The sequence below is a fragment of the Polyodon spathula genome, chromosome 1 (genome assembly GCF_017654505.1).
Source record: "Polyodon spathula isolate WHYD16114869_AA chromosome 1, ASM1765450v1, whole genome shotgun sequence".
NCBI lineage: Eukaryota > Metazoa > Chordata > Actinopteri > Acipenseriformes > Polyodontidae > Polyodon > Polyodon spathula.
This window is the reverse complement of record NC_054534.1, coordinates 1,739,991-1,762,617: the sequence shown is the minus strand read 5'-3', so window position 1 is coordinate 1,762,617 and position 22,627 is coordinate 1,739,991. Positions and strand designations below refer to the sequence as shown.

General features: G+C 41.1%; 3 protein-coding genes across 6 annotated transcripts in view; 2 read left to right on the top strand and 1 right to left on the bottom strand.

Moving 5' to 3' along the window:
• The window catches only part of LOC121307615 (rho-related BTB domain-containing protein 1-like), a 77,197-nt gene extending 74,629 nt beyond the window's left edge, over nucleotides 1-2,568 (top strand). For all 4 annotated transcript variants that reach the window (XM_041239949.1, XM_041240022.1, XM_041239869.1 and 1 more), the window contains one exon: nucleotides 956-2,568. In XM_041239949.1, coding sequence (XP_041095883.1) covers nucleotides 956-1,146 — 191 coding nt within the window. In that variant the 3' untranslated portion in view covers nucleotides 1,147-2,568. The remainder of the gene's footprint in view (nucleotides 1-955) is intronic.
• A 9,054-nt stretch (nucleotides 2,569-11,622) lies between these two features.
• Nucleotides 11,623-17,949, bottom strand: wdr54 (WD repeat domain 54). Its single transcript, XM_041239756.1, has 10 exons — nucleotides 17,719-17,949; nucleotides 16,615-16,840; nucleotides 15,866-15,928; nucleotides 15,109-15,175; nucleotides 14,596-14,658; nucleotides 14,233-14,360; nucleotides 13,619-13,719; nucleotides 12,872-13,034; nucleotides 12,667-12,741; nucleotides 11,623-12,004 (listed from the first exon to the last, which is right to left on the bottom strand). The coding sequence occupies exons 2-10, from the start codon at nucleotides 16,837-16,839 to the stop codon at nucleotides 11,873-11,875; spliced, it is 1,017 nt and encodes a 338-aa protein (XP_041095690.1). The 5' UTR covers nucleotide 16,840; nucleotides 17,719-17,949; the 3' UTR covers nucleotides 11,623-11,872.
• Nucleotides 17,929-20,986, top strand: LOC121303416 (uncharacterized protein C2orf81 homolog). Its single transcript, XM_041234157.1, has 5 exons — nucleotides 17,929-17,950; nucleotides 18,610-18,728; nucleotides 19,335-19,547; nucleotides 19,966-20,291; nucleotides 20,374-20,986. The coding sequence occupies exons 1-5, from the start codon at nucleotides 17,929-17,931 to the stop codon at nucleotides 20,984-20,986; spliced, it is 1,293 nt and encodes a 430-aa protein (XP_041090091.1).
• The last annotated feature ends 1,641 nt before the right edge of the window (nucleotides 20,987-22,627 follow it).

Below are 22,627 nucleotides of genomic sequence, written 5' to 3'. Positions count from 1 at the left end.
ACTAGATTGTTTTCCCGTGACGGTGGTTTGTCCCTCCCCATTCTGCACAGTAAAAACACCAGGCTGCCTCTCAGAGGCTCGAGTCACTGGTTTTATCACATAAAAAATGCCATGCAATTCAAAGAATATTACAGTGATTGGAAATCATTTTGGGTCATGCAACATTCCTTGTTGACTATACAATCTCAATACAACTCATTTTTCACCTCGTGGTGTTTTTTGTGTGTATGTTCACACATATTTTCTCCTATACAATGCCTTGCAATACAGGTCAGGAATACTGCAAAATCCTGCAGTCAGCTCGCTATAGCAAGCATGCTTGAGCGTAGGACAGTTTCACAAACCTTTATCACTAACAATATCCCTTTAGAAAAGTGACTGAGCAGTGCAGCCCACACTGAATATCAGCTGAGCAAAGGTCAGAGAAATACTGATTGTAGTAGTAGCTGGGATTGAAAAGATATGTCTTGGTTTATAATGTATTCAATTAAAAGACTACGATAAAACATGTTTGCATGCATGAAGTGTTCATGTTTATTAAACATCTGCAAACCATGTTGGAAAATGTGTGTAATTATCACAGTTTATTTACAGTATTCAGTACACTTTATATAACCATGTGTTGCCATAACTGTTAAACCTTCATTAGGGCTACATTTAGAAACCTTAAAAGAAACTTAAGTTCAATGACAAATGTTTCGACAAGAAGTGTCTTCAATATTATTTTCCCTCAAGGTGACATTGAAAAAGTCATTGAGCTATTTTACTATTTCTAAATTTAGCCCAGTTAAGTGTTTAATATTCATAGTATTTCTAAAGGTTTGCTCCCACGAACACCCAGACGCATCCCGTTTTCCAGTAGATGTAGGTCTCATGCTGCTGGGGCAGTACAGATGTAAAGCATGTCTCGTTGGAGAGAGAGTCCTCACGGCTCTCTCACGTTCTGTCTCTGCAGAGAACCAGAGGCACTTTGAGAAGCAGCGCTGGCCACCAGTCTGGTACCTGAAGGAGGAAGACAGCTACCTGCGCTCCCGGAAGGAGAGGGAGAGGGAGGAGGAGATCCTCCGCAAGCAGCACATCAAGCACGGCTGGTGCTTCTGGCGCCACTCCTCCTCCTCCTCCTCCTCCTCACCCCATGTCTCCTGAGCTACCCCAACCCCCCTCCGAAACCCACTGGGGAGGGCCGTCCTCTGGGGACAAAACGGACAAGCAGCCCAGGGTCCCATCCACCTCCCGTTCCTGTCCAAACTGGCTACCCGGTGACGTCACACAAGATAAAATGATGAGAGTGGCTGGCTGTGGTGTCTGATTGGTCCTAACTTGGCCTGTGCTTTGTGTGTTTGAGGCTTCAATGAAAGTGTATGTTGGGAGGGATGTGGATGGTTGGAGGGGGTGGCCTCGAAGGTAAGGCCACGAAGGCATAGGGAAATGGAGCACTTAGTCTTCTTAGACACTCCATGAAAAGGGCGCTGATTTTTACATTTATATTTTTGACTGAAAAGCCACAGAAGGTAAGCTAAATTAAATAAGCTGTGAACACTACAAACATGGAAAGTAAAAATATGACTCACCCAGGGGTCTGGATACCGAGAAAGGTTTTCCAGATGAAGCTCCAGAAAAAAGCCACAGAAATCAATCCAAACACAATTTATTGGGCCACGTAATGTGCGGCATGTCATGGAAAATCTACTAGGATTTAGTTTTTTCTTTCAGACTGTTCTTGAGTCAACCAAAGTAGTTGTGGAAATGACAAAAGACACATTTCCACGGAATACATGCCTATAAACTTCAGGAACAGGGAGGTGCAGACAACAAGCTTTGGAAATTGAATTAGTGGATTTAAAAGGGTGTTTGATACCATCCTGCAGCTGATTCCCACTCTGACAGCAGGGAGCTAGAGTGGCTTCTTCTGAGACAGGAACCCTTCTTCACTGCATGACTGGGCAGACAGGAACTAGAGGTGGACTCAGGGAGAAAATATGGAACTGGTACCTACCTTTTACAATGGGCTGGTACCACGGTTCTTGGGTACCTGTACTTACCTCAACTCGAAACAAGAGGTCCCATCACCTTCCTGCCTTAGATTAGACTTAGGGTGACAACCCGTCATGCAATCTTCCTGCCTCGTGATGCCTGACTCAAAAAACCCTCCTTCAGGCGTCTCCTAGACTAGCAAGTCTTGCATTTGAAATGGAGCTGTGAAGAATCTTGGTCAAGCAAGTATGACTTCCACAGGACAGTAGGAGAAGATGTACAACATAATGATGACTTGGAAACAAATATGCTAAAAATATGTGTTAGTACACTTCAGCTGTAATATGAGTGAAATAATAGCATTACTAAGTGTAGCGTCTCTATATGTGTATGTATATATAGAACCCCTGTTGGACTTATAAGGGCTAACCCTATGTTATTGCTGTACTGATTAGCAACCAGCAGTTCAAATATTAAGTTTACATGTATTAGTTACTCTCCTTAACCTACAGTTGCACTGCGCTGTAAATTGTGGTGGTTTTACTGCAAGTAGCACATAACATAATACAGATTTATTTATTTATTTATTTATTCTTTTATCTTGTTTTAAACAGAGATTGTATTCTATTTACTTAATTATATAATACATACTTGAAAGCTATATTCGGTACCACAGCAGTGACGTCAAAAAGTGATAATTCCTCTAAAGGAAAATACACTTGAACTTTGACCCATTCGACTCCTCGAGACCATCACTTTCAATTCAAACACAAAATGTCTGGACAGCACCCACAATACAGAAATGTTTATACAATGATCAACAAATGTTTTTAATCGTTTTTAAAAATAAAGAAAGAAAAAAGCTGTAAAAGCTGGTACAAATTCTACCTCAGCAAACAGATTCTTCGACTAGAATATTGCTGTATCTTACAACTGAACATGTCGTGAAAAGAAAACTTTTCTCCTGCTGAACATCGTCTTGATTTAATAAATAGCATCACAGTGTTCATCCATAGGTACATAAAACGCTTTTGTGGGCTCCCCGGAGTGAGTCATTCATGACGTCACAGATACTCTGGAGTGGAATTATATATATATATTATATATATATTATATATATTATATATATATATATATATATAGTTACAAGTCTTCCTTATAAAAGTTTACTGCAGTAAAAACAGTGTAATAGTGCACAATGAAAGCATGCTACTGCATACATGTCCCCATGTATTTACTGTAGCATTGTAAAGAATAGCAAGGATTGATAAAGCATATTAACACACATGGCAACCATGGTAAACTATGCTAAAATCACAGGGAAAGTGCACAGATAGCATGGTAAAGTTTTTAGAAGGGCTGTAACGCAATATTTTCGTTTCAGAGAGCTTTAACATGTCTGCTGATCTAGAGGGACTGGAGGATGTACTTGTGGAGCTGGCAGGCATGTTTTTATACGTTGCTGCTGCTGTCTGCAGAGTTCATTGTGCCTTTGTGGAGCTGGTTTCAAGGAGCCTGCTGATTCGAGAGCTGGGTTGAGTTCAAACCGTGTTGTGGTTGCAGTACAGGGTGTGGGTTTAAGAGAGCAGAGTAGCTGGGCTGCACTAAATTCAGTTCAGTGCAGTGCTCAGCCTAACTGTTATTATTACTAGAAATACACGTGTTCTTCTGCTAAAAATATGTCCAGCTGATTGGAAATGGGTTCTCTAGGAAGCACAAGTGAATGTTTTTTTTGTTACAGAGTTTAAACAGGACAAAGCAGAATGGACTTCAGAATTGATCCTTCAACATTGATTTATTGGATGCAGGATTCTAGAATGCAGTATTAGCCATACAGAAGCAGAACGCAGCGTTCTACAATGCAGTGTTAGCCATACAGAAGCTGAATGTAGCATTCTAGAATGCAGTATTAGCCATACAGAACGTATGAGCGTTTGAGTGAAACACGATAGATCCCCTGGACTTAGAGTGTAGGACTAGGAGTTAGGAGTGGGTCAGTGTTAGGTGTGACGGACTGAGCTGGGATTAGGGTTAGTATTAAAGCAAGGTTCAAGTGAAGAGCTGTTTTTTTAGGGGGTTACAGACTGGTCTGTGTGGTTAGGGGAAAGGATTGAGCTGAGGTTAGGGTTAGGATATGAGCTGTGATTTAGGATCCCAGGACAGCATCATTGCTGTTGTCATTTCTTTGCTGTTAACATGCCCTGCCACCATTTAGTTTGAGATGTTTTGGTGACATTGTAGTTTTCTTGCAGTTGATTTGCTTCGGCTGGTGGTGATGCAATCTGCTTAACGTTGACACTTTACTTTCCTTCTCTTGATTTGCACTAACTTTTTAAAGGAAGTGACGGTGTTTTGATACCTTTTTTTATTGTGGTGGAATTTTTGCTAAGGAAAGCAGCTGCAGTGACTTACAGTTACAGACCGAGGGGGCAGTGAAGGCTCTAGAAGGGAATGTTTTGCTTACAGACACAGTGTCGTTATTATTATTACTGTTATTGTCACTGTTATTGTTGCTATTATGAATATTATTATTATATTGCTAATACTAGTCTAGGTACAGTATAGGTTTAGCGGTTACATCATGCTTCAGATGCGAGACTCAAGCATTTCACTTTTCTTTCCCCTGAAGTGGTTTTGTTTGTGTAATGGACAGTTTTTTAAAGTGTTTGTTAAAGTGTTTGTTTGTTTGTTTGTTTTTTGCGTGTGTTTTTGGTGGGTTTTAGGAGCACTTTATATAATCTCTTCAGTGTGTGGGATGTATCTTGAGAGAAGCATCTTGTTCCTGCAGGTGTACAGCCTGGCCATGCCTAGTTTACACACTTAAAGATCACAGGCAGCCCCATTCAATGAGCAATCCAATCACTGAACTGCTGTTTCATACCCATTCAAATGACATTACATGTAAAAGGGTAATAAAGTTTTAGACATTTTCGCAAGTGACTTAGATTGCTTAGTTCAGTAGGATCAGTGGCTTCACCCGATTTCAAAGTGAAAATACAATCTTCTAAATTATAAAAGATCTACAGGAAAATGCTAAGAGAAGGCCGCATTTGCAAGGAAGTTGTCATGCTAGCGAAAAGTGCAAATTTCTTTTGTAAAGACTTGGTTATTACAACGAGCTATTCATTGTCTTAACACTGCTAGCTTTCCTGAGTAACAGTGCAGTGCTTTTGAAATGGCTTATGAGTTCAGTCCTTGTGAGTAAACACATGGATATGAAATATATAAAGTATAAACAAGAAATGTCTGGAACTTTTCCAGATTTCCCACCACATACTTTTTTATGGCAACACATGTTTGCGTATATTATTTTAAGTATACATATACTGTATATAAACTCAATATAGTAATTTTGCAAATTCTGCGCCATGTACATTTTGCAGATTTTGCTAACGCTAATTTCAAGTCTTACAGTATAAAAATCTATATATAACGTTAACATATATTACAATATGCATCTGTTATAATCCACAGTATTTTATAAAACAACCCTCATATTCATGATCCTATTCTGAAAGTATATGACATGCATTCGAACACTTCCCATATATATTTTGGCTCTTTGGGCTAAAATATCTCTCTCTCTCTCTCTCTCTCTCTCTCTCTCTCTATCTATATATATATATATATATATATATTATATATAATATATATATATATATATAACTTGAAATACTCTTGTAATTGTATAAGAAACTATGTGTTAGGAAATAACGTGTTGGTTTAATGCAAATAGTATTGTATTCAAGGTTTTACTAAGCGGCCCACGGACAGTGTTAATATCTGATTTACTTGGCAATAGGGCGGTGATCTTGATTCTTGCTCGGTAGTCAGTCCTGAATTGTAGATTTCTTAGCAGTATTAATCCTGTGCCCTAAAGCAGGGACGCAGGGTCACAGGGACAGGCACTATAAGCTAGCAATAGGAAAGCACTAGTCTTTGCTGATCTGTATGAAGCTTTCTTTGCAGTTGTTACACAAGTTTACTATTTTTAATTTTAGTAAAGCAGTAGTTTTGAAACACTTGAGTTTTAAACTGGTAGCTCTTTGCTGCCTTTATTAGGATACGATCAGTTTGCGCATGAGACTGTCGTGAAGTGTACATGATAATAATAAAGTTAGGAAAACCCACAGATCCTGAGCTTTCCACTTCCATGCTATGGGATTCGCAACCGGAGAAGGAGAACTGTTTAGTTAGAAAAGAGATACTGTATGTCCAGGTGCCCATCTCTGTCTCTCTCAGCGAAGGGAGACCGAACTGTTGTATATGACGTTACTTGTGCCTTCTCACACACTGTTGCCTGTTTTCTTGTAATCCACCCTTGTTCAGCCCGATAGACGATGGGACAGTGAAGAGACCGAGCATGTCGGTGTGAGCACGGTGATCTCGTGGCTCTCACACACTGACACAAAAAGAGAAATCACTACTAATAGCTGAGACAGGGTTTAAAAACCTGAGCTCTTATAATTGCAAAAACTATTTATCATAGCAGTTCACTTAACGTGGCTTGCTTTTAAAATAGCAGAAGGTAGTATAGATTCTGCTCTGGCATAAGAGCTCTTTTCCCACATACAGTATGGTATTTATTTTATAATCCTATGTTACTTTTTCTTTTAAAGGCAATGGGAGAACAGTTCTAACCCTGTGGAGTTGTTCAAAGCTGTTCTTTATCACTTGTTTTTTTAAATACATATTAGCCTTAGCTATGTCAGGCCCCTGTTTGATACATGAAACCCATGTTCTCATAACTAGCCCTGTCCTGACCATGTGTTTCCTTTCATGAATGTCTGGGTTCTGTTCTGTGCTGTTTTGTATTGTCGATGTGACAATTAAGTAACCTCTTGCACATTTTTAAAAAATTAAATAATTTAGAGCTTCTCTGTGCATAATAATGAAAAAAATGTAACAACAAAACACTTTAAAGGGCTTTTTGTTTTTTAACAATCAGTGTTTTGCTGCTGTAAAAATAAATAAATAAATCTTTGTAATAATTTTTTGAACCACTGCGATTTGTACAAAGAAACAAGTTTGCCGTTTTCAGTATTTTAATGTTTGACTTGACTTATTAAAACTTTGCTAAAATATGGACGTTGTGTGCATGTGTTTTATTGGAATATAAATGAATAACAACATTTCTGTCTTTATTATGTTGAGATTCCAGCCCTGTCACTGACCTCCTCATTGCCATTGTAAAAGTGAAGGTTTTTAAAGACTCTGTACTGAATCTCCTGCTAGCGGCTGCTGAGATAATAACACACATCCGCATGGGACCTGTACGTGCCGCTGCACCACACGGCTTGCTCTTCAGTTTAATGGTAAGGTGTTCGTCTTTGAACCTGATAGTTTATGGTCCAACCCTTGCCTTTCCACTCAATTCACTGGGCTGAGATGCCAAACTCATTACTTCATCCCAACATGAAAATGCTGGGAATGTTTTTCTTTTTCTTTTTTTTCTGGCTACAACAGCTTATGAGGCTCGTGTTTAGAATACACAAGGCAGCAGATGTTTGTGTAAAATCAAGCTGCTGCACACATTATATTCTCATATACTGTGCGCAGGGTTCGACAGTCACACTAGTCCCACACCCAGTCAATCAAATGTTTTTTATATAGAGCACTGTTCATAGCAAAGCCAACTCAGAAGTGCTTCACAAACAAAACAAAGTAAAAGAAAAACAAACATAAAATATATAAATACTGGAAAGCCTGGGCAAAGAATTCCAAAGAGCCAGCCCATGGGAGGAGAAACTGGGACCTCCTAAAGTGACACACCTGGACACTGGTGAACCAGCAGCCCTGAATCTGTAAATCACAACTGGCACCCCAGTCCTGTGTTTCAGAACTGACCTTTTATTCTGGAATTAGAAATAAACATCCTGGCTTTGGTTGAGACATGGCTAAAACGGGACAAGACTGTCCCATTAATAGAGGCCTGTCTGTCCGGTTTCTCCTTCTACCAGAAGGCACGCAACCAAAGCTGGGGTGGTGGCATTGCTACCATTTTTGGTGAGGAACTCTGTTTTTACCTAGAGAATGCTGATGGTTGTACATCTTTCAAACTACTTACTGCATCTGTTAAAAAAAAAAAAAAAAAAAAAAAAAAAACAACCTCAGTCTATCTACGTCATTGTAATCTACCGACCATCCAGACCAAATTCTCTTCTTGCCTCTGAATTTGTTGAATTATTATCTACAATGATGGTTATTTTAATATACATATTGATGTGGCTCTAGATCCCTTTGCTAGAATTTTTAGGTCCCTGATAGATTCATTTGGGTTTTCCCAGCATGTTACTGATCCCACCCATATTCATGGTCATGCTTTAGATTTAATTCTCACTCATTTAAATATTCAAAATCTAATAATTACTGATCTTGGACTCTCTGACCACTCAGCCATCCTTTTTGAATTATCACTGCCTAACTCTATTAAAAAATCAGTGTGCTTTGTTCAAGTTCACCCTCATAACTCACAGAGTACTGATTTATTTCTGGAAGTGTTGCCTACTCAGGGACCCATCCAGGCAGAACCAGGGGATATGCCGCTAGATTACTAGAATACCACATTCAGCACTGTTTTTGATATTATAGCCCTATTAAAAACAAAATAATTACTGTAACAAGATTTTCTCCATGGTTCAATGAAATTACACGTGACTTAAACGTATATACAGAAAACTAGAACGCAAATGGAAAGATACCAAAGTTTTTGTTCTCGCTTGGAAAGATAGTATTCTGAAATACAAGGCAGTCTGGTCTACAGCAAGATCAGCTTATCACTCAAACCTAATAGAAACAAAAAAGGAAATCCCTGTTTTCTATTCAGAACAATAGCCAAACCAACTAATCAACAGAAAGAACTCTCTCTGGGTGCACCAGCTTCAGCTAGTAGCGATGATTTTATTAACCATTTCAGCAAAAAAAACGATGTAAGAAATCAGATATCTAATACTACTGACAACTCAAACAGGACGCTCAGCAGTAAAGACACAGTGACACAGACAACATGTGATTTGGACCCCATTCCTACTAAATTGCTCAAAGATATTTTTAAAATAACACTGTCTTAAATATAATTAATAGCTCTCTCTTATCTGGCACTGTTCCTGAGTCTTTCAAGGTTGCTGTAGTACGACCACTGCTTTAAAAACCTACTCTTGATCATCCGCAAACACTGAACAATTTTAGGCCTATTTCAAACCTCCCCTTTCTATCTAAAGTTTTAGAGGAAGTGATAGGTAACCAATTAAATTCTTTAGCAGCCCATGACAAATGTGAGAAATTCCAGTCGGGTTTCCGCCCGGGACACAGTACTGAAACTGCTCTAGTAAGAGTGCTGAACGATGTCCTTATGTGTGCGGACACGGGCTCACCTACAGTCCTTCTTCTCTTAGATCTAAGAGCTGCTTCTGACTCCATTGACCATGCCACCCTGACTGACATCCACAAGCATCTTATGACACTGTCAGGCACTGTATTGTCCTGGTTTAAATCATCTCTCTCAAATAGGCAACAGTTTGTTAAAACTGGGGACGCCATCTCCTTACTATCTGAGGTTACTTGTGGCGTTCCTGAGGGTTCTGTTCTTGGGTCAATTTTATTTTTATTATATATGCCGCCCCTGGGTGACGTTGTCCGTAGACATGGGGTCACTTTCACTGCTATGCTGATGACACCCAGCTATATCTGTCTCTAAAACCAGGTGGTGTCTCTTCTGTAAAAAATGTGATAAGCTGTCTTGCTGATATCAAGGTATAGATGTCTAATAATTTCCTTATGTTAAATTCAGATAAAACATCTGTCCGCCTTCACAGAGGACAGTTTCCCATACTCTCAGAAAACTGAAATGAAGAATCTGGGTGTAATTTTTGACCCTGACCTCTCCACATGTTTGGAATATAATTAAAGTATCTTTCTTTTACCTTAGAAATATTGCCAAAGTGAGGCGCTTTCTTTCACAGCACGATACTGAGAGACTGATGTATACCTTCATATCTTCTATCTTTTTTTATATAGCTTTATTCCTATTATTCAGTTTGAGTTCCTCATCTGTTGCTTTTATTTGCTCTAATTTTAAAATATTGTTTTCTCTCGCTGTTTTTATTGTTGACATCATTTTTATTGTACTAAACGTTCTTCTGAATGTTCTTTTCTCTCGCTGTTTTTATTGTTTATATTGTTTTTATTGTACTAAATGTTCTTCTGAATGTTCTTTTCTTTTTTTTAAAAGCATCTTCGGATGGCTCGCCATGAAACACGCTTTAAGAATCAAATTTGATTTGGTTTGATTTGATTTAGGTTCCTGAAATTTGAGTAATCAAGTCTCTGATGAATGTGCTCTGAACTAATCTCATTTATCACAGCATGAGTAGGTTTGTTCAAGTTGCTCATGTAGCTATAAATGAGAAACAGCTAACACTGACCCGACTGCTCTGGCTACTGATCAATTAGTAACATACTTACACAAGGGGAGTTACAGAACCCAGGACTGCGTTTCTAACCCTGCACAAAGCGTATTTCTAATTGCACAGCAATATAATAATAATAATAAACAAGTAGAAAAAATGTATGCTCACACACAAAGCAGCACGAATACATGTGTGACAGCTCACTATATTGTAACTTCATTTCCCATATTGAAGAGGGATTTCCATCATGTATCTGCAAGAACAACACAATACATAAAATACCAGGAAAACAATCACATTTTCAGTTTGGAAAACTGGGATTAGTAATAACAATTTATTAAACAAATACCTTCAGTAAATACATATTAGTTCTCTGTACAGTAAAATAGCACATTGTCATTCAACATCCACATCGTCTTCGTATTTAAAATCTACAGTTAACATCTAAAACTGTCCCTTACAGTTACAAAGTTAAACATGGATCTGGTGTACAGGGTAGTAAAAGGTGATGCAAAACTGCCCTCTGCTGGTCAAGCTTATTTTGTAGCAGCTGTTTTCTGGCAAGGCTTGTCTGTTGTAACACATGAAAGCCACACAGAAAACCAGACAGACACACTGAACATTCCCAGCATTTCCGTTATCACTGCAAGGGCAGCATCACCAACCCCTGCGACATACCAGAGAGGCTTTCTGTCGTCTCCTCTATAAAAGCAATTACTGACTACAGCAACTCATACAACAGGTCCTTACGGCACTGAAACCAACCACAGAAGGGTCAGGCTGGTTCTAGTCAGCACAGAGCTGTTCACAACTGGGGGACAGTGCAAGCAAGACCGGCTTCATGTAAGGACCATATCAGTGAAACATAACCATTGTTTTTAATAAAACGTAGCGCAAGTCTACATAACACATAAGCGCTATAAACCACCAAAGAGACTGCATTTAAGGTTTTAGTAGAAAGACTATCATATTGTTTCCTAATTGAAAGAGACCAACAGGGAGTGTTGATGAGCAAGTCTTTCTATTGAGCAGGCTAATCATCCTTGGAGAGAAGTTTGCTATTCATAACGAGTAATACAATTTGCAACGTTAAATATCTCCACTGCAGATTGCGTTAACGATTAAGAGTCACGCCAAAACCATTGGTACATGTTGTCACATATCGATAAGTCGGGCAGCTAGCTCTTTGAACTAAATATATATATATATATATATATATATATATATATATTATATATATAATATTATATATAATAGTTAAGATGGTTATGTTTAAACATTATATGGACATGTACAATGTCCTCATAAGGTAGGTTTTGTCAGGACTTCCCAACTTTTTGGACCCCATAAGCAATATAGATAAACCCACACGCACACACACCCACACCCACACACCCACACCCACACACACACACACACACACACACACACAATGGTGATAGCAGATGCTCTCTGTGTTGTGGGTTCGTGCTCTTCCTCACTCCCAGGCCCTACACCAGAGTGTAGCGGATGATCTCGCACAGGTCGTATCCGGTGACAGCGAAGGCGCTCCCCTCAGGGTCACAGAACTTTGCTCCACAGATCTGGACATCGGTGACACACTCGGTGTGCTGGTGCTCGATCTGCAGGGAGGTACAGTCAGCGGGGAAACGGAGGGCTACACTGGAGAAACTTTTCTGTAACTTAAACAAATTCCATTGCCCAGGAAACTTTTTCTACAAGCTTTCCAAAGCGACTTTAGAAACTACACTGGCTTGTACTCCAAGGCTTTACATGAACTGCTAATAACACCCTATTTGTTGGAATTTGGGTGTTCTGTTTAGCCCGCTGATGTGTCCCCTAATTCCTTCTTGTGGGTCGCTCTCACTATCACAATATAAAATGCTTACAGGTGCAGGCAAACAGGTAAGAGCTTAAAGTGATTATAGCTAACAAAATAGTCCCATAAATGTTCCCTGCCACACACATCCATTCATTATATACTGTAGGTCTCAAATGTGCAGCTTTGAAAGAAACCCACATTGTAGCAGTACCAGATAACATGTTTTAAAATGAAAATACATGCGTGCTATAACATGCGCTTCTTTCAAAACTGCACATTGAGCGAACTAATGGAAGTACAAAACAGGTAAGATTTGTGGCAGCAGTTCAGGATGTTTTCAAACAATAACCCATTAATCCCTTAGCCAAGTCCCTTGATCATGTGTGCAGTCTTACTACATGTCTGGTGCAGCCAGTGCAATAACAAGAACAGTGTTTCACAGGAGATGCAGCAGAACGTTACCTCAACAGAGTGCGACTCAGGGGACTTGCTCAGCTTCCAGATTCGTACCAGCGAGTCCTCTGCTCCGGACAGCAGCTACGTGTGAGAGTTACACAGTGAATGTCACAGGGGAAGGGATCAGTTAGCTAGTTTTCAATCACTGCTCACTGTGCTGGCTCTTGCTGTTCTGGACAGACTGAGATAACGGAGCACGCAGTCTGCCTACCTTGCCCGAGTCCGGTGCAATATCCAGTGCGTAGATCCAGCGCGCGTGTGCGTTCACCTCCGCGTGCACCACGCCTGACAGGGCATCGTAGAGTCGGATCTGCCCACTGCCATACCCCGCGATAACAATCCCAGACCACAGCTTTATCGAGGAGCAGGAGCACCTGGACACAGAGAGAGAAGAGGCGGATCAGTTAACTGTCGGCACCGTCTGTTTTACTGTTCTAGTTTTACTTGTTATACAAAAGTGCATTTGTCAGATATTTATATGTTGCTAAAGTCCTGTTGCAACAGTCAGAACAGACACAGATTTAGTGTCTCGTTGACAGCTTAGAGCACAGTTTGATGATGTCAACTCTCTCAAGTAAATGTCACCAGAAGGCAACTATACATTCACAGTTAAGATCTAAACCAGCTCTGGACATTCCCTAATAAACCAATACAGTAACCACTGGCTCCCTTACCAATGCAGTTTCAATACTGTGAGAATGCTTAAAACCTGACTGAAATTCCTAATGGGTCCAGCAACTTATTCACAAACACTCGTTCCAAGATCTTAGGTAGAAATTATACATGTGAAATTTGACTGGGCTGTCCTGGTCCACATAGAAGATTTACAATAAATGTTTTAGGAGGGTGAAGAGGCTGTACAGCTCTCCTCTCCACATGAGAAGTGGAAGTCCAAACTTTACTGGAACCCAGGTGATACAAACTGACTGAATACTGAGAGCAAGGGGATCTGTCTCACCCATAAGCAGGGATCTTGTTCAGCAGTTTAAAATCTTCTCCTGCTTTCCAGATGCAAAGCAAGCCGGAGTCGTCTGCACTGACTATATCAGCAATATATTCCTGGGGACGCAGAGAGACACATGCAGATCAGTGCCACAGCCCACACTGGGACACGTGTGAGATTGGGATCTTCAGAGAAAAACACCAAGTACACTGCACACAATATCATAAAATCCATTGCTTATATTATTCTTCAATTGCTTATATTCACATTCAATTGTTTATATTTTTTTTCAAGTTATATTGTTAATAATGTATTTTTTATTTTATTATTATAATTTAAATCATGGGATATTCCAAAGACTTTGAACGGACTCTCAGGTTCCCCTTACAAAAGCTCACCAAGGTAAATTTGCTTGGTAATTGAGCACTTTTCCCACTGCTATAATTTTTTATTTACTGTAGTTTATCCTGGTTTGCCATGCTTTCTTAATATGCTTTACCATAACTCTCTGGGCTTGACAATGCTCACCTATGCTTTACCACGATTCGTCTTTGCTGTGCTTTTACTATGATAACTTGACGGGGGCAGCTATAAACCCAAATAAAATACAAAAAGGTCTGCTGAATGACCTTGCTGCGGGAGGTCTCTGTGGTGATGTCTGTGATGGGATCCCTGTGCTCCTCCAGCACCTCGGATAGGACGATGTTGGCCCCCTTGTCCGGTATTTTAAACACCAGGACAGAGCCAGAGGAGGTGCCTGAGGAGAGACACACAGCAGGGAAGAGTGAGACTGACTGTAGGTAGGGCAATGCAATGTGAGTACCACTGAGCTGAAAGCAAAACTAAACTACAAACTAAGATCCAAAACAGAAGCCTTTGAAATAAACCTCTCCCTTTAACACCAGAATTGAACAAAGTTAACCAAAACTAAATATAATGATTCAGGCAGCAGTCACAAGATCACATGTAAGTTTTCTTTTGAAATAACTCACCCACACAGATGTAGTGTCCGAGCGTAGTGGCTGCTGCAATTCCACGAGCAAACACTGCCTCGGCTACAAAGTAAAGGGAAATCAGGGATTAATTTCTTCCTTATTCGTATTCTTATTCTTATTCTTATTTAGTAGTAGTAGTAGTGTTTTATATTAATTGCAAAGAAAGATACAGGACAAGCACAGCTGTTACAGACAGGCATGGTGATGACGCACGTCACTCTTGACCTGAATTCAACCTGCCATTTAGTTGCAGGCTTCTTAAAAGCAGACCCTAAAGAATGGTAGGTAACAATGCAGCCATGCTGGGGTCGGGAAGTAGAGACAAACAGAGACACAGCAGTGATTTTAAACTCTTTAATAACCCCTTTACAATTGTCCCCTTGTGACTTGTGCGTCCTCCCTTACAGTTCTAGGACACAGATCAGAAGGGTAAATGTCGCTGTTCATGCTAATCAGAAAGTGGAGTCCCTAGTACCGCGGGTGGTCCCGTCCCTAGTGACAGTACAGTACCTGAAGGGGTCTCAGGGATGTCCAGGGCATGCCAATACACCATGATGGAGCCATCGGACTCGTACATCTTCAAAAGACAAGTAGATCTATTTAATAGCATGAGTCAATGCAACATCACCTGCAGCTGCTCAAACCTCCAATGTGAAGAATACAATCCAAACTCAAAGTGAACAACGTCCTTATTTACCCATATAAGAGTTTACCATGGTAAATTCTGCAGTTATCCCGTGGTTACACGATGCAGTTTACATAGTTTTTGCATACAACGTTTACCTGTGCTTTACCATGCTCTCACTGTGCTTCACTTCACTTTGTAATGCTATGCTTTTACTACTATACTATATTTTTCATGAGCATATGGTAAAAGCAGAAATGTGTAGTCTAGTCTTGGCCCCTGAAGTGAGTGGTAATGCTGTCTATTCCCATTGTGTTACAGCAGTTATGAGTAAACACTGACCAGAAACCTGAAGATGTTAACTCCAGGATACATCGGGCTCTATTTTAACGATCTAAACAGGCCGCCACTCTTTAACTCTATATTAACGCACCAGGGCGTTTCCCCCGGGGTGATCTATAGATCAATAAAAAAGTTAATGAGGATGCAAAAATAAGGTGTTTAGATCATTAAAACACAGCCCTGTTGTTGCAGGTCTTGAAGGGTTTGAGAGTTTAACATCAGTAACAGAGGCTTCTCTCTGGCCAACCCAGTCTGCCTAATAATACAGTAGGACTTCGTTCAGCAGCAAAGGTCCCTCACCTGGATTCCCTTCTGTGACGTGAGAACCAGCAGAACTCGAGAAGGCAGCACACACCAGGACGCCTGGAACACAGAAACACTTTTTGTTTTATTCCACTGCGGGAAAAAAAAGCAATGCAAACTAGCAATGCGAAAGACCCCAGTACAGCAGCACCTGTATGACAGAGGAGCTGCCCTCTTTCCATTAATGAGAAACCCATGTACAGCAGCACCTGTATGACAGAGGAGCTGCCCTCTTTCCATTAATGAGAAACCCATGTACAGCAGCACCTGTATGATGAGGGAAGAGCTGCCCTCTTTCTATTAATGAGAGACCCCAGTACAGCAGCACCTGTATGACGGAGGAGCTGCCCTCTTTCCATTAATGAGAAACCCATGTACAGCAGCACCTGTATGACAGAGGAGCTGCCCTCTTTCCATTAATGAGAAACCCATGTACAGCAGCACCTGTATGATGAGGGAAGAGCTGCCCTCTTTCTATTAATGAGAGACCCCAGTACAGCAGCACCTGTATGACGGAGGAGCTGCCCTCTTTCCATTAATGAGAAACCCAAGTACAGCAGCACCTGTATGATGAGGGAAGAGCTGCCCTCTTTCTATTAATGAGAGACCCCAGTACAGCAGCACCTGTATGATGAGGGAGGAGCTGCCCTCTTTCCATTAATGAGAGACCCCAGTACAGCAGCACCTGTATGATGAGGGAGGAGCTGCCCTCTTTCCATTAATGAGAGACCCCAGTACAGCAGCACCTGTATGATGAGGGAGGAGCTGGCGGCGATGCTGCCCTCCTTGGACTGCAGCTGGCGGTGTGAGAAGTTGAGTCCGTCCCCAGAGGCGCTCACCATGTTCACCACGTTGCAGTGCACCACCGTGAAGTAGGTGAGGCACTTCTCTGCGATGGGCAGCACGCTAAGGTTGTTGTAGAGCGCTGAGGCGCTGCTCTTGATCTGTATGCTCTTCTCCCTGCGATACATCCTGCAGCAGCAGCAGGGCAGACAAACAAGAGTTAGAGGGCAGGGGAGGGTGTATACGCCACTTAACCCTTCCAGGGCAAGTCTCTGGGATTTATTGATTTATTTATTAACAGTAATATGGCCCAAACATTGAAACCAACATATGGGATATGTTGCAGTAGAATTAACAAAAAAAAAATGTTGCCTGAAAACATTTTCTGACAGTATAGGGTTTCATCGCAATTTATTTTAATTTTTTTTTGCATAGCAGTTTTTGCATACAACTGCTTAGTAATGAATCGAAGGCAACACTTGTAAGCATCTGTGTGTGACGGTATTAAGAGTCGCCACTCTTTACATAATGAAAACAGACCCCCGTTATTCCATGACATTTTTGGGTCAAGAGAACAAGAAGCAGCAGCAGAGTGTATGACCGAATCCTGAGCCTTGGTTGGGCGGCTAGCTTTACAGTAGAGCAAGCAGTAGGTCTCTTCTGCTAGCAGCAAACACTCATTCTTGTGTGACGCGATATACGTTCCTTATACATAGGTATTGTTCCTGAGACTGTAGCAAAATGACAACACGGAATACCATCTGAACAGCAAAGATGCTGTGCAGCCAAGTACAAATCCGCATCCAGGCTCGCTCTCGCTCTCTCTCTCTCTATATCATTGTACGCAACTCTGACAATACAAATAAAACAGTACTACTTTGCTTTGGAGAAGCATTCTTTGTGCTGCATTCAATAACACTTCATACGAATTATTTTTCTGCCAGTGATTGTGGTGTTATCCTTTTTTTTTGTTTTTTTTACACCAGTCTACGCGTACATATATGCCTGTATATAGATTTATACAGGTTCGGGTACAACATATAAATAAATGCATCTCGTTAACTTACCTTTCACCAGCAGTCTATAGTGTTGCTTTCCTCGACAGGTTACCTAATCAAGGTACAACAAACACCTTTCTATAAATCAATCAGCCCTGTCTTTCACTGCGATTGCAATGGCTGTTTCTCTAATTGCGTGTGTTTAAGTATGTTGTATTCTTTCTTCGTCTGCAAACACATTTGGCATCGTCTGCAGCCACAGTGACAACACAGCTTGCGATGACGTCACCAAAAACAAAGTGTGCGAAACGTCATTACTAACCGCTCGTTTGGTGAGTTGCTATGCAACCATTGACAACAACCCCCGTCAGTCTCTGCAGTTAAATTGTAACCAGAACAGCGAAGCGTTGAAACAGATATAAATACACTGAAAAAAAAAACACCAACATATAGGATATTTGACACTTTTAAGCTCCTGGAATTGGAGTGGAATTTCTCTGGGAAACAATATTTAGGTACGCTAAATACAGTTATTGTAGTTTGGTTGGGTATTTATTTCCAGTACATATAATTCGATTTATTATATCACTAAATGCTACAACACAAATTATTTAAAATTTATTTTTAACATTGTCAAATACTTTTTTCCTTATAAAACACATTATACCAAGTAAAATGTATTGTTAAATAAACAGTTTTACGATAAATGTTTAGCAATGTTTTCTAAGATATATATTAGTAAATTGTAAAGCAGTCCTATTCTAATTCAAAGGAAAGGCTAATGGAGACGATTGCTTTGTTACTTGTCAGAGCTAACCACCCCCCATTTGCCTTGCTTTCCAAACAGCTACACTCATGTCCCGCTCAACGACGTTCAAATCCCGGGCGGAGAAATCCCGCACCGCCTCTGTGTCTGTTTCTCAGGCTGTTGGTCAAACAGCGCCCCCTGATGTTGTCCAGGGGCGACTCACCGAGGCCGACTGGGTCACCATGAGGGGGAGGAGGTGGTGGCGGAGATCTTTGATGTCTTGATGGCCCGAGTGATGGAGGAGTGTTACAGAGCCTACCTAAAGAAGCAAGTGAGCACACATTTAATTACTGTCTGATACACAATGCAGCGGCAATACCGGCTTACCGACTGTCCTGCACCTGAACGATGTGCACAGAGATGTGTCACCAAGTAGACCAGATCAGACACGTTCAGTAGGTTGCATACTTTCAAAGTCTGAGTAAATAACAGTCAGAGGTAAAACTTACAAGTCAAGACAACAAACGTTTCAGTGTTAGTGAACTTCACCGTATATCTGACACACGTGGTCTAATAATAACAGGAATAGTGGAAGATGTAAGTGCTGCTTCTTTCTGCCTTATTGTTATTATTTAAGTAATTGTTGGTGTAAATAATTTACCTTCCTTATCATTAAATTCAAAATGCACTGAACAAGTTTTGCACTTTGGAACAAGTTTAAAAATGTAAGACCTCAGTTGTTCATTTAAGTTTTGTACATCAGGAACAGTGTTTTTTGTTTCTTTGTTTTTTAATCCCTGCTAGACTGGAGGCGGAGCCAGTGCCAATTAGCAAGGATTCAAAGTCTTGAACAATGTCCTTTTACAAAACATTGTTCAAGTAATACCATGTTTACGGGAGACACAAAGTGTCCTTCTCCTTCCCTCCTTCCCTCCAGCTGATACCCTTCACGGTGATGCAGGCAAGAGATGCAATGGTTCAGATTGTGGAGTGGCGCTTCCTGGCCCGAGATAAGGGAGAAGTGTCTGTGCAGTGCGACCCCACCTTGGAGGAAGATGAGGAGCCCTCGCTGTGTGGCACAGATTCCTGGGCACAGGGGTCCGTTCCTGTTGTGCACACAGGACTGACACCACGTGGGACAGACAAACAGGTGCACTGCTCTTCCTTTCTTAACTGTAGTTATTACAGTAGTGTAAGGTCTTACCTTATTGTAAGCTCTCTGCAAGCTATTGGAATATAACCGACATTTATATAGCACATTCCCACACAGCCAACAATTTATTTTACAGAACACAATTGTACAGCTGATTTATTTAGCCACTACTGAAGTGCAGCCCCCTGTAGAGCGTAAAGCAGTAGTCATTTTATGCTTTCTTTATCTTCGTTCCGAACTGTTGTTATTGGTTATTCCAAAAAGTGATAGGGTATACCTGTTAATGAATTTACACAATAAGGGTATACTTACAGAGAATTTACAAAGAAATTTAAACCTTGAAAACTAAACAATTGTCATTATAATGGTGTTGTGCTGTAAATTAAAATGAAACATTATCTAACCTTCTCTGTAGAAGCTGGCTGAGCTTCCTGCTAAAGAGAACACAGAACCTATGGCACACCAGCCAGAAACTGACACACAGCAGGGACAGAGTAAATCCATACAGAAAGAAATCGAGAATTCGGATCTGACACCAAGAAAACAGACCCCTGAGATCAAAAGGGAGAAAAAAGAACCACCTGTACCCAAAAAAACAAATCTCTCCCATAACCCCACTCCCCCTCCCAAAGAGCAGAAGGCAAAAAGGCAGTACAAGCCCCACCGTGGGGCTCTGCTGTCGGCCGACATGCATAACTTCACCAAACCTCTGGAGCACTCTGAGAGGGATCTGCTGATCCAGCAACTCTCCCAATCTCTCCCCTCTGAGCAAGACTCACCCAAACTGATCCCTGCTGCCTTTCACAACCTTCTGAAGATCCAGGCGATCACCTACGATCACCTACGATGAGTCCGGCAACATCACCGCAGTGCGCAGGCTGGAGCCGGCACGGCTACCCAGGCCCCTTGTGAGGCCGAGGGTCGAGCTGGTGGACACTGAGGTGGAGGCCGAGCAAATAAGGCTAGCAGCTATCAAAGCTGGGTGGGGTGCGCTGTGCAGGACCGTTCGGGGGAAAGACAAATCCGAGGCACAGAGAGCCAGAGAAGCTGGGGCGCGACCAGATCGGACAGTGACCAAAAGCACCAGAAAGCAAATTTCCCTCTGTGGGTTGGCTGAGCCCCAGGCCTCTAAGTCTTTATACAAGGAGGAACGGCAGGTTCCACATGGCCACTTGTCCACAATGGCCAGTCTGCTCTTAGAGAGCATGGAGCTGTCCCCGGGAGTGGTGCTTCGAGAGCCCAGTGGTGCCAGACGAGGTTCGTGGAAAGGGTCCACACAGGAAGGCAGAGACTACCAAGCAAATGCTCTGAGGCCCATCCTCCCCAGTGTGCCTCGACCCTTAATCTCTGTGGACCAGCTGTTGGAAGGCCACAGTCTTCAAGTGATCCACACTGTCCCTCGTCATTCACTTCAGACACCACTCGTGGGGCGCTAGAATTGTATGGAGTTTTTCTGTATAATATTTGGTAAAATAAAAATCACAGTTGTTTGTTTTCTCAAAGCATGTACAGTAGAATAAAAAATAATAAGTGATTTAAAATAGAAAAATGTAACTCTGTTAGAAGTGTTGTAAGCAGTGTTGGGGTGATTCCCCTGCATTTGTTGGCATGTAACTTTTATAACATGCTCTCAGCGTTAGATGCTGATGTTCATTTGATGACTATTGTCCCCCTGGTCAAACACATGGAACAATGAGACCAACTGTAATGCAGAAATGCCCACTGCATCCTGTTGCAAAATACAAAATATTTTTGGAACAAGAAAAAGCCATTAGGCTCAACATCCTTTCTTCTTACATGCAATACTTTTCGCTTGAACTGTTTATACACTTAATGTAAATGTTAAATGATCACACACTGTAAGTTTATTACGCTCTCTGTTGAATCTTAATATTCCTTGCGCAACACTGGAGGAAGGAAGTACTCCATTTCAAGCTCCTGTTAAATCTGCTAAAAAACATTTATTTGTCTTGCTTTTGCTTCAAAATAAGATCCCATACATTTAATGATGAAGTCTTCTTACCCTGTTCACATTATTTAGAGCAGCAATGTAATAGACATTCAGTTGACACAACATAGAGTCAGCATTGAGTCTGGTTGTGCAGCTCACTAGGTTTTAACACCTACAGCACAGGAAGTGAGCATGGACAGGGAGCCAGGTGGTTAGCATTAATTAATAGTTCTGTGCCAGGCAAAACAGCTTTCAGAGTCAACATGAAAATAAAGTCTGGAACACAAAAAGATAAAGCTCTTTTGTGAATGTTGTTATGCTCATGATTGAGAAATGTTAATCTTGATTGAATTAATTATTTTTTATATTCACATCCAATGTTGGGGTAATTGCAGTATATTTCTATATTGCACTGAGAAATGTACAATCCATGCAGTGTAAATAAAGTTCAAGAAGTGTGCTGTACTGTGCCTCTTTTTGTCTTGATTCTGTACCATGGCACAGGGACTGCACCAGTGACACTGGATTTATAACCACTGCATTGCAATGGCATTAGCCTGGAGACCATCAGGTTCCACAAAGGCAGAAAGAACAACAGCACAGCTGCATGGCCAAATAACCAGTGCACCAAAGCACATGATGGAGGGGAGAGTCAGCAGCTTTCTGTTTATGCAATCTGTTTGATTGTTCTTATTTGGCATTCCCCAAGTCCTTTTAGAAATTGCTAATGATTCTGTGTCTGAATGCCACCTCACAATAAAATGCATAAATGCATGTTCATGTGCTAAACCTCTCACCAGCAGCATGTGTTAAAGTGTTTTCCCTAAGTAAGAGCCATCACCAAGAACAGAGCTGCTGTGTATTGCCAGTAAAACAAAGGGAAACATGAGCCAAAATCATCTTTGCTTCCATAAAGACACTTTGGCTGATCTAGTGTAAAGTTACTTGGCAGGCAATTACAACTACAAACATACAGCTCGTTTCACATAACTCGATTAGTGCTAGTCTTACCTAAAATAACACAATGCAGTCCAAGACAAAGTGCTAATCCGGGTCTGTGAAACCAGCCAATAGTGACTCAAGCACCATAATACAGACTTATCACAGGCCATCACTGAAAAGCACA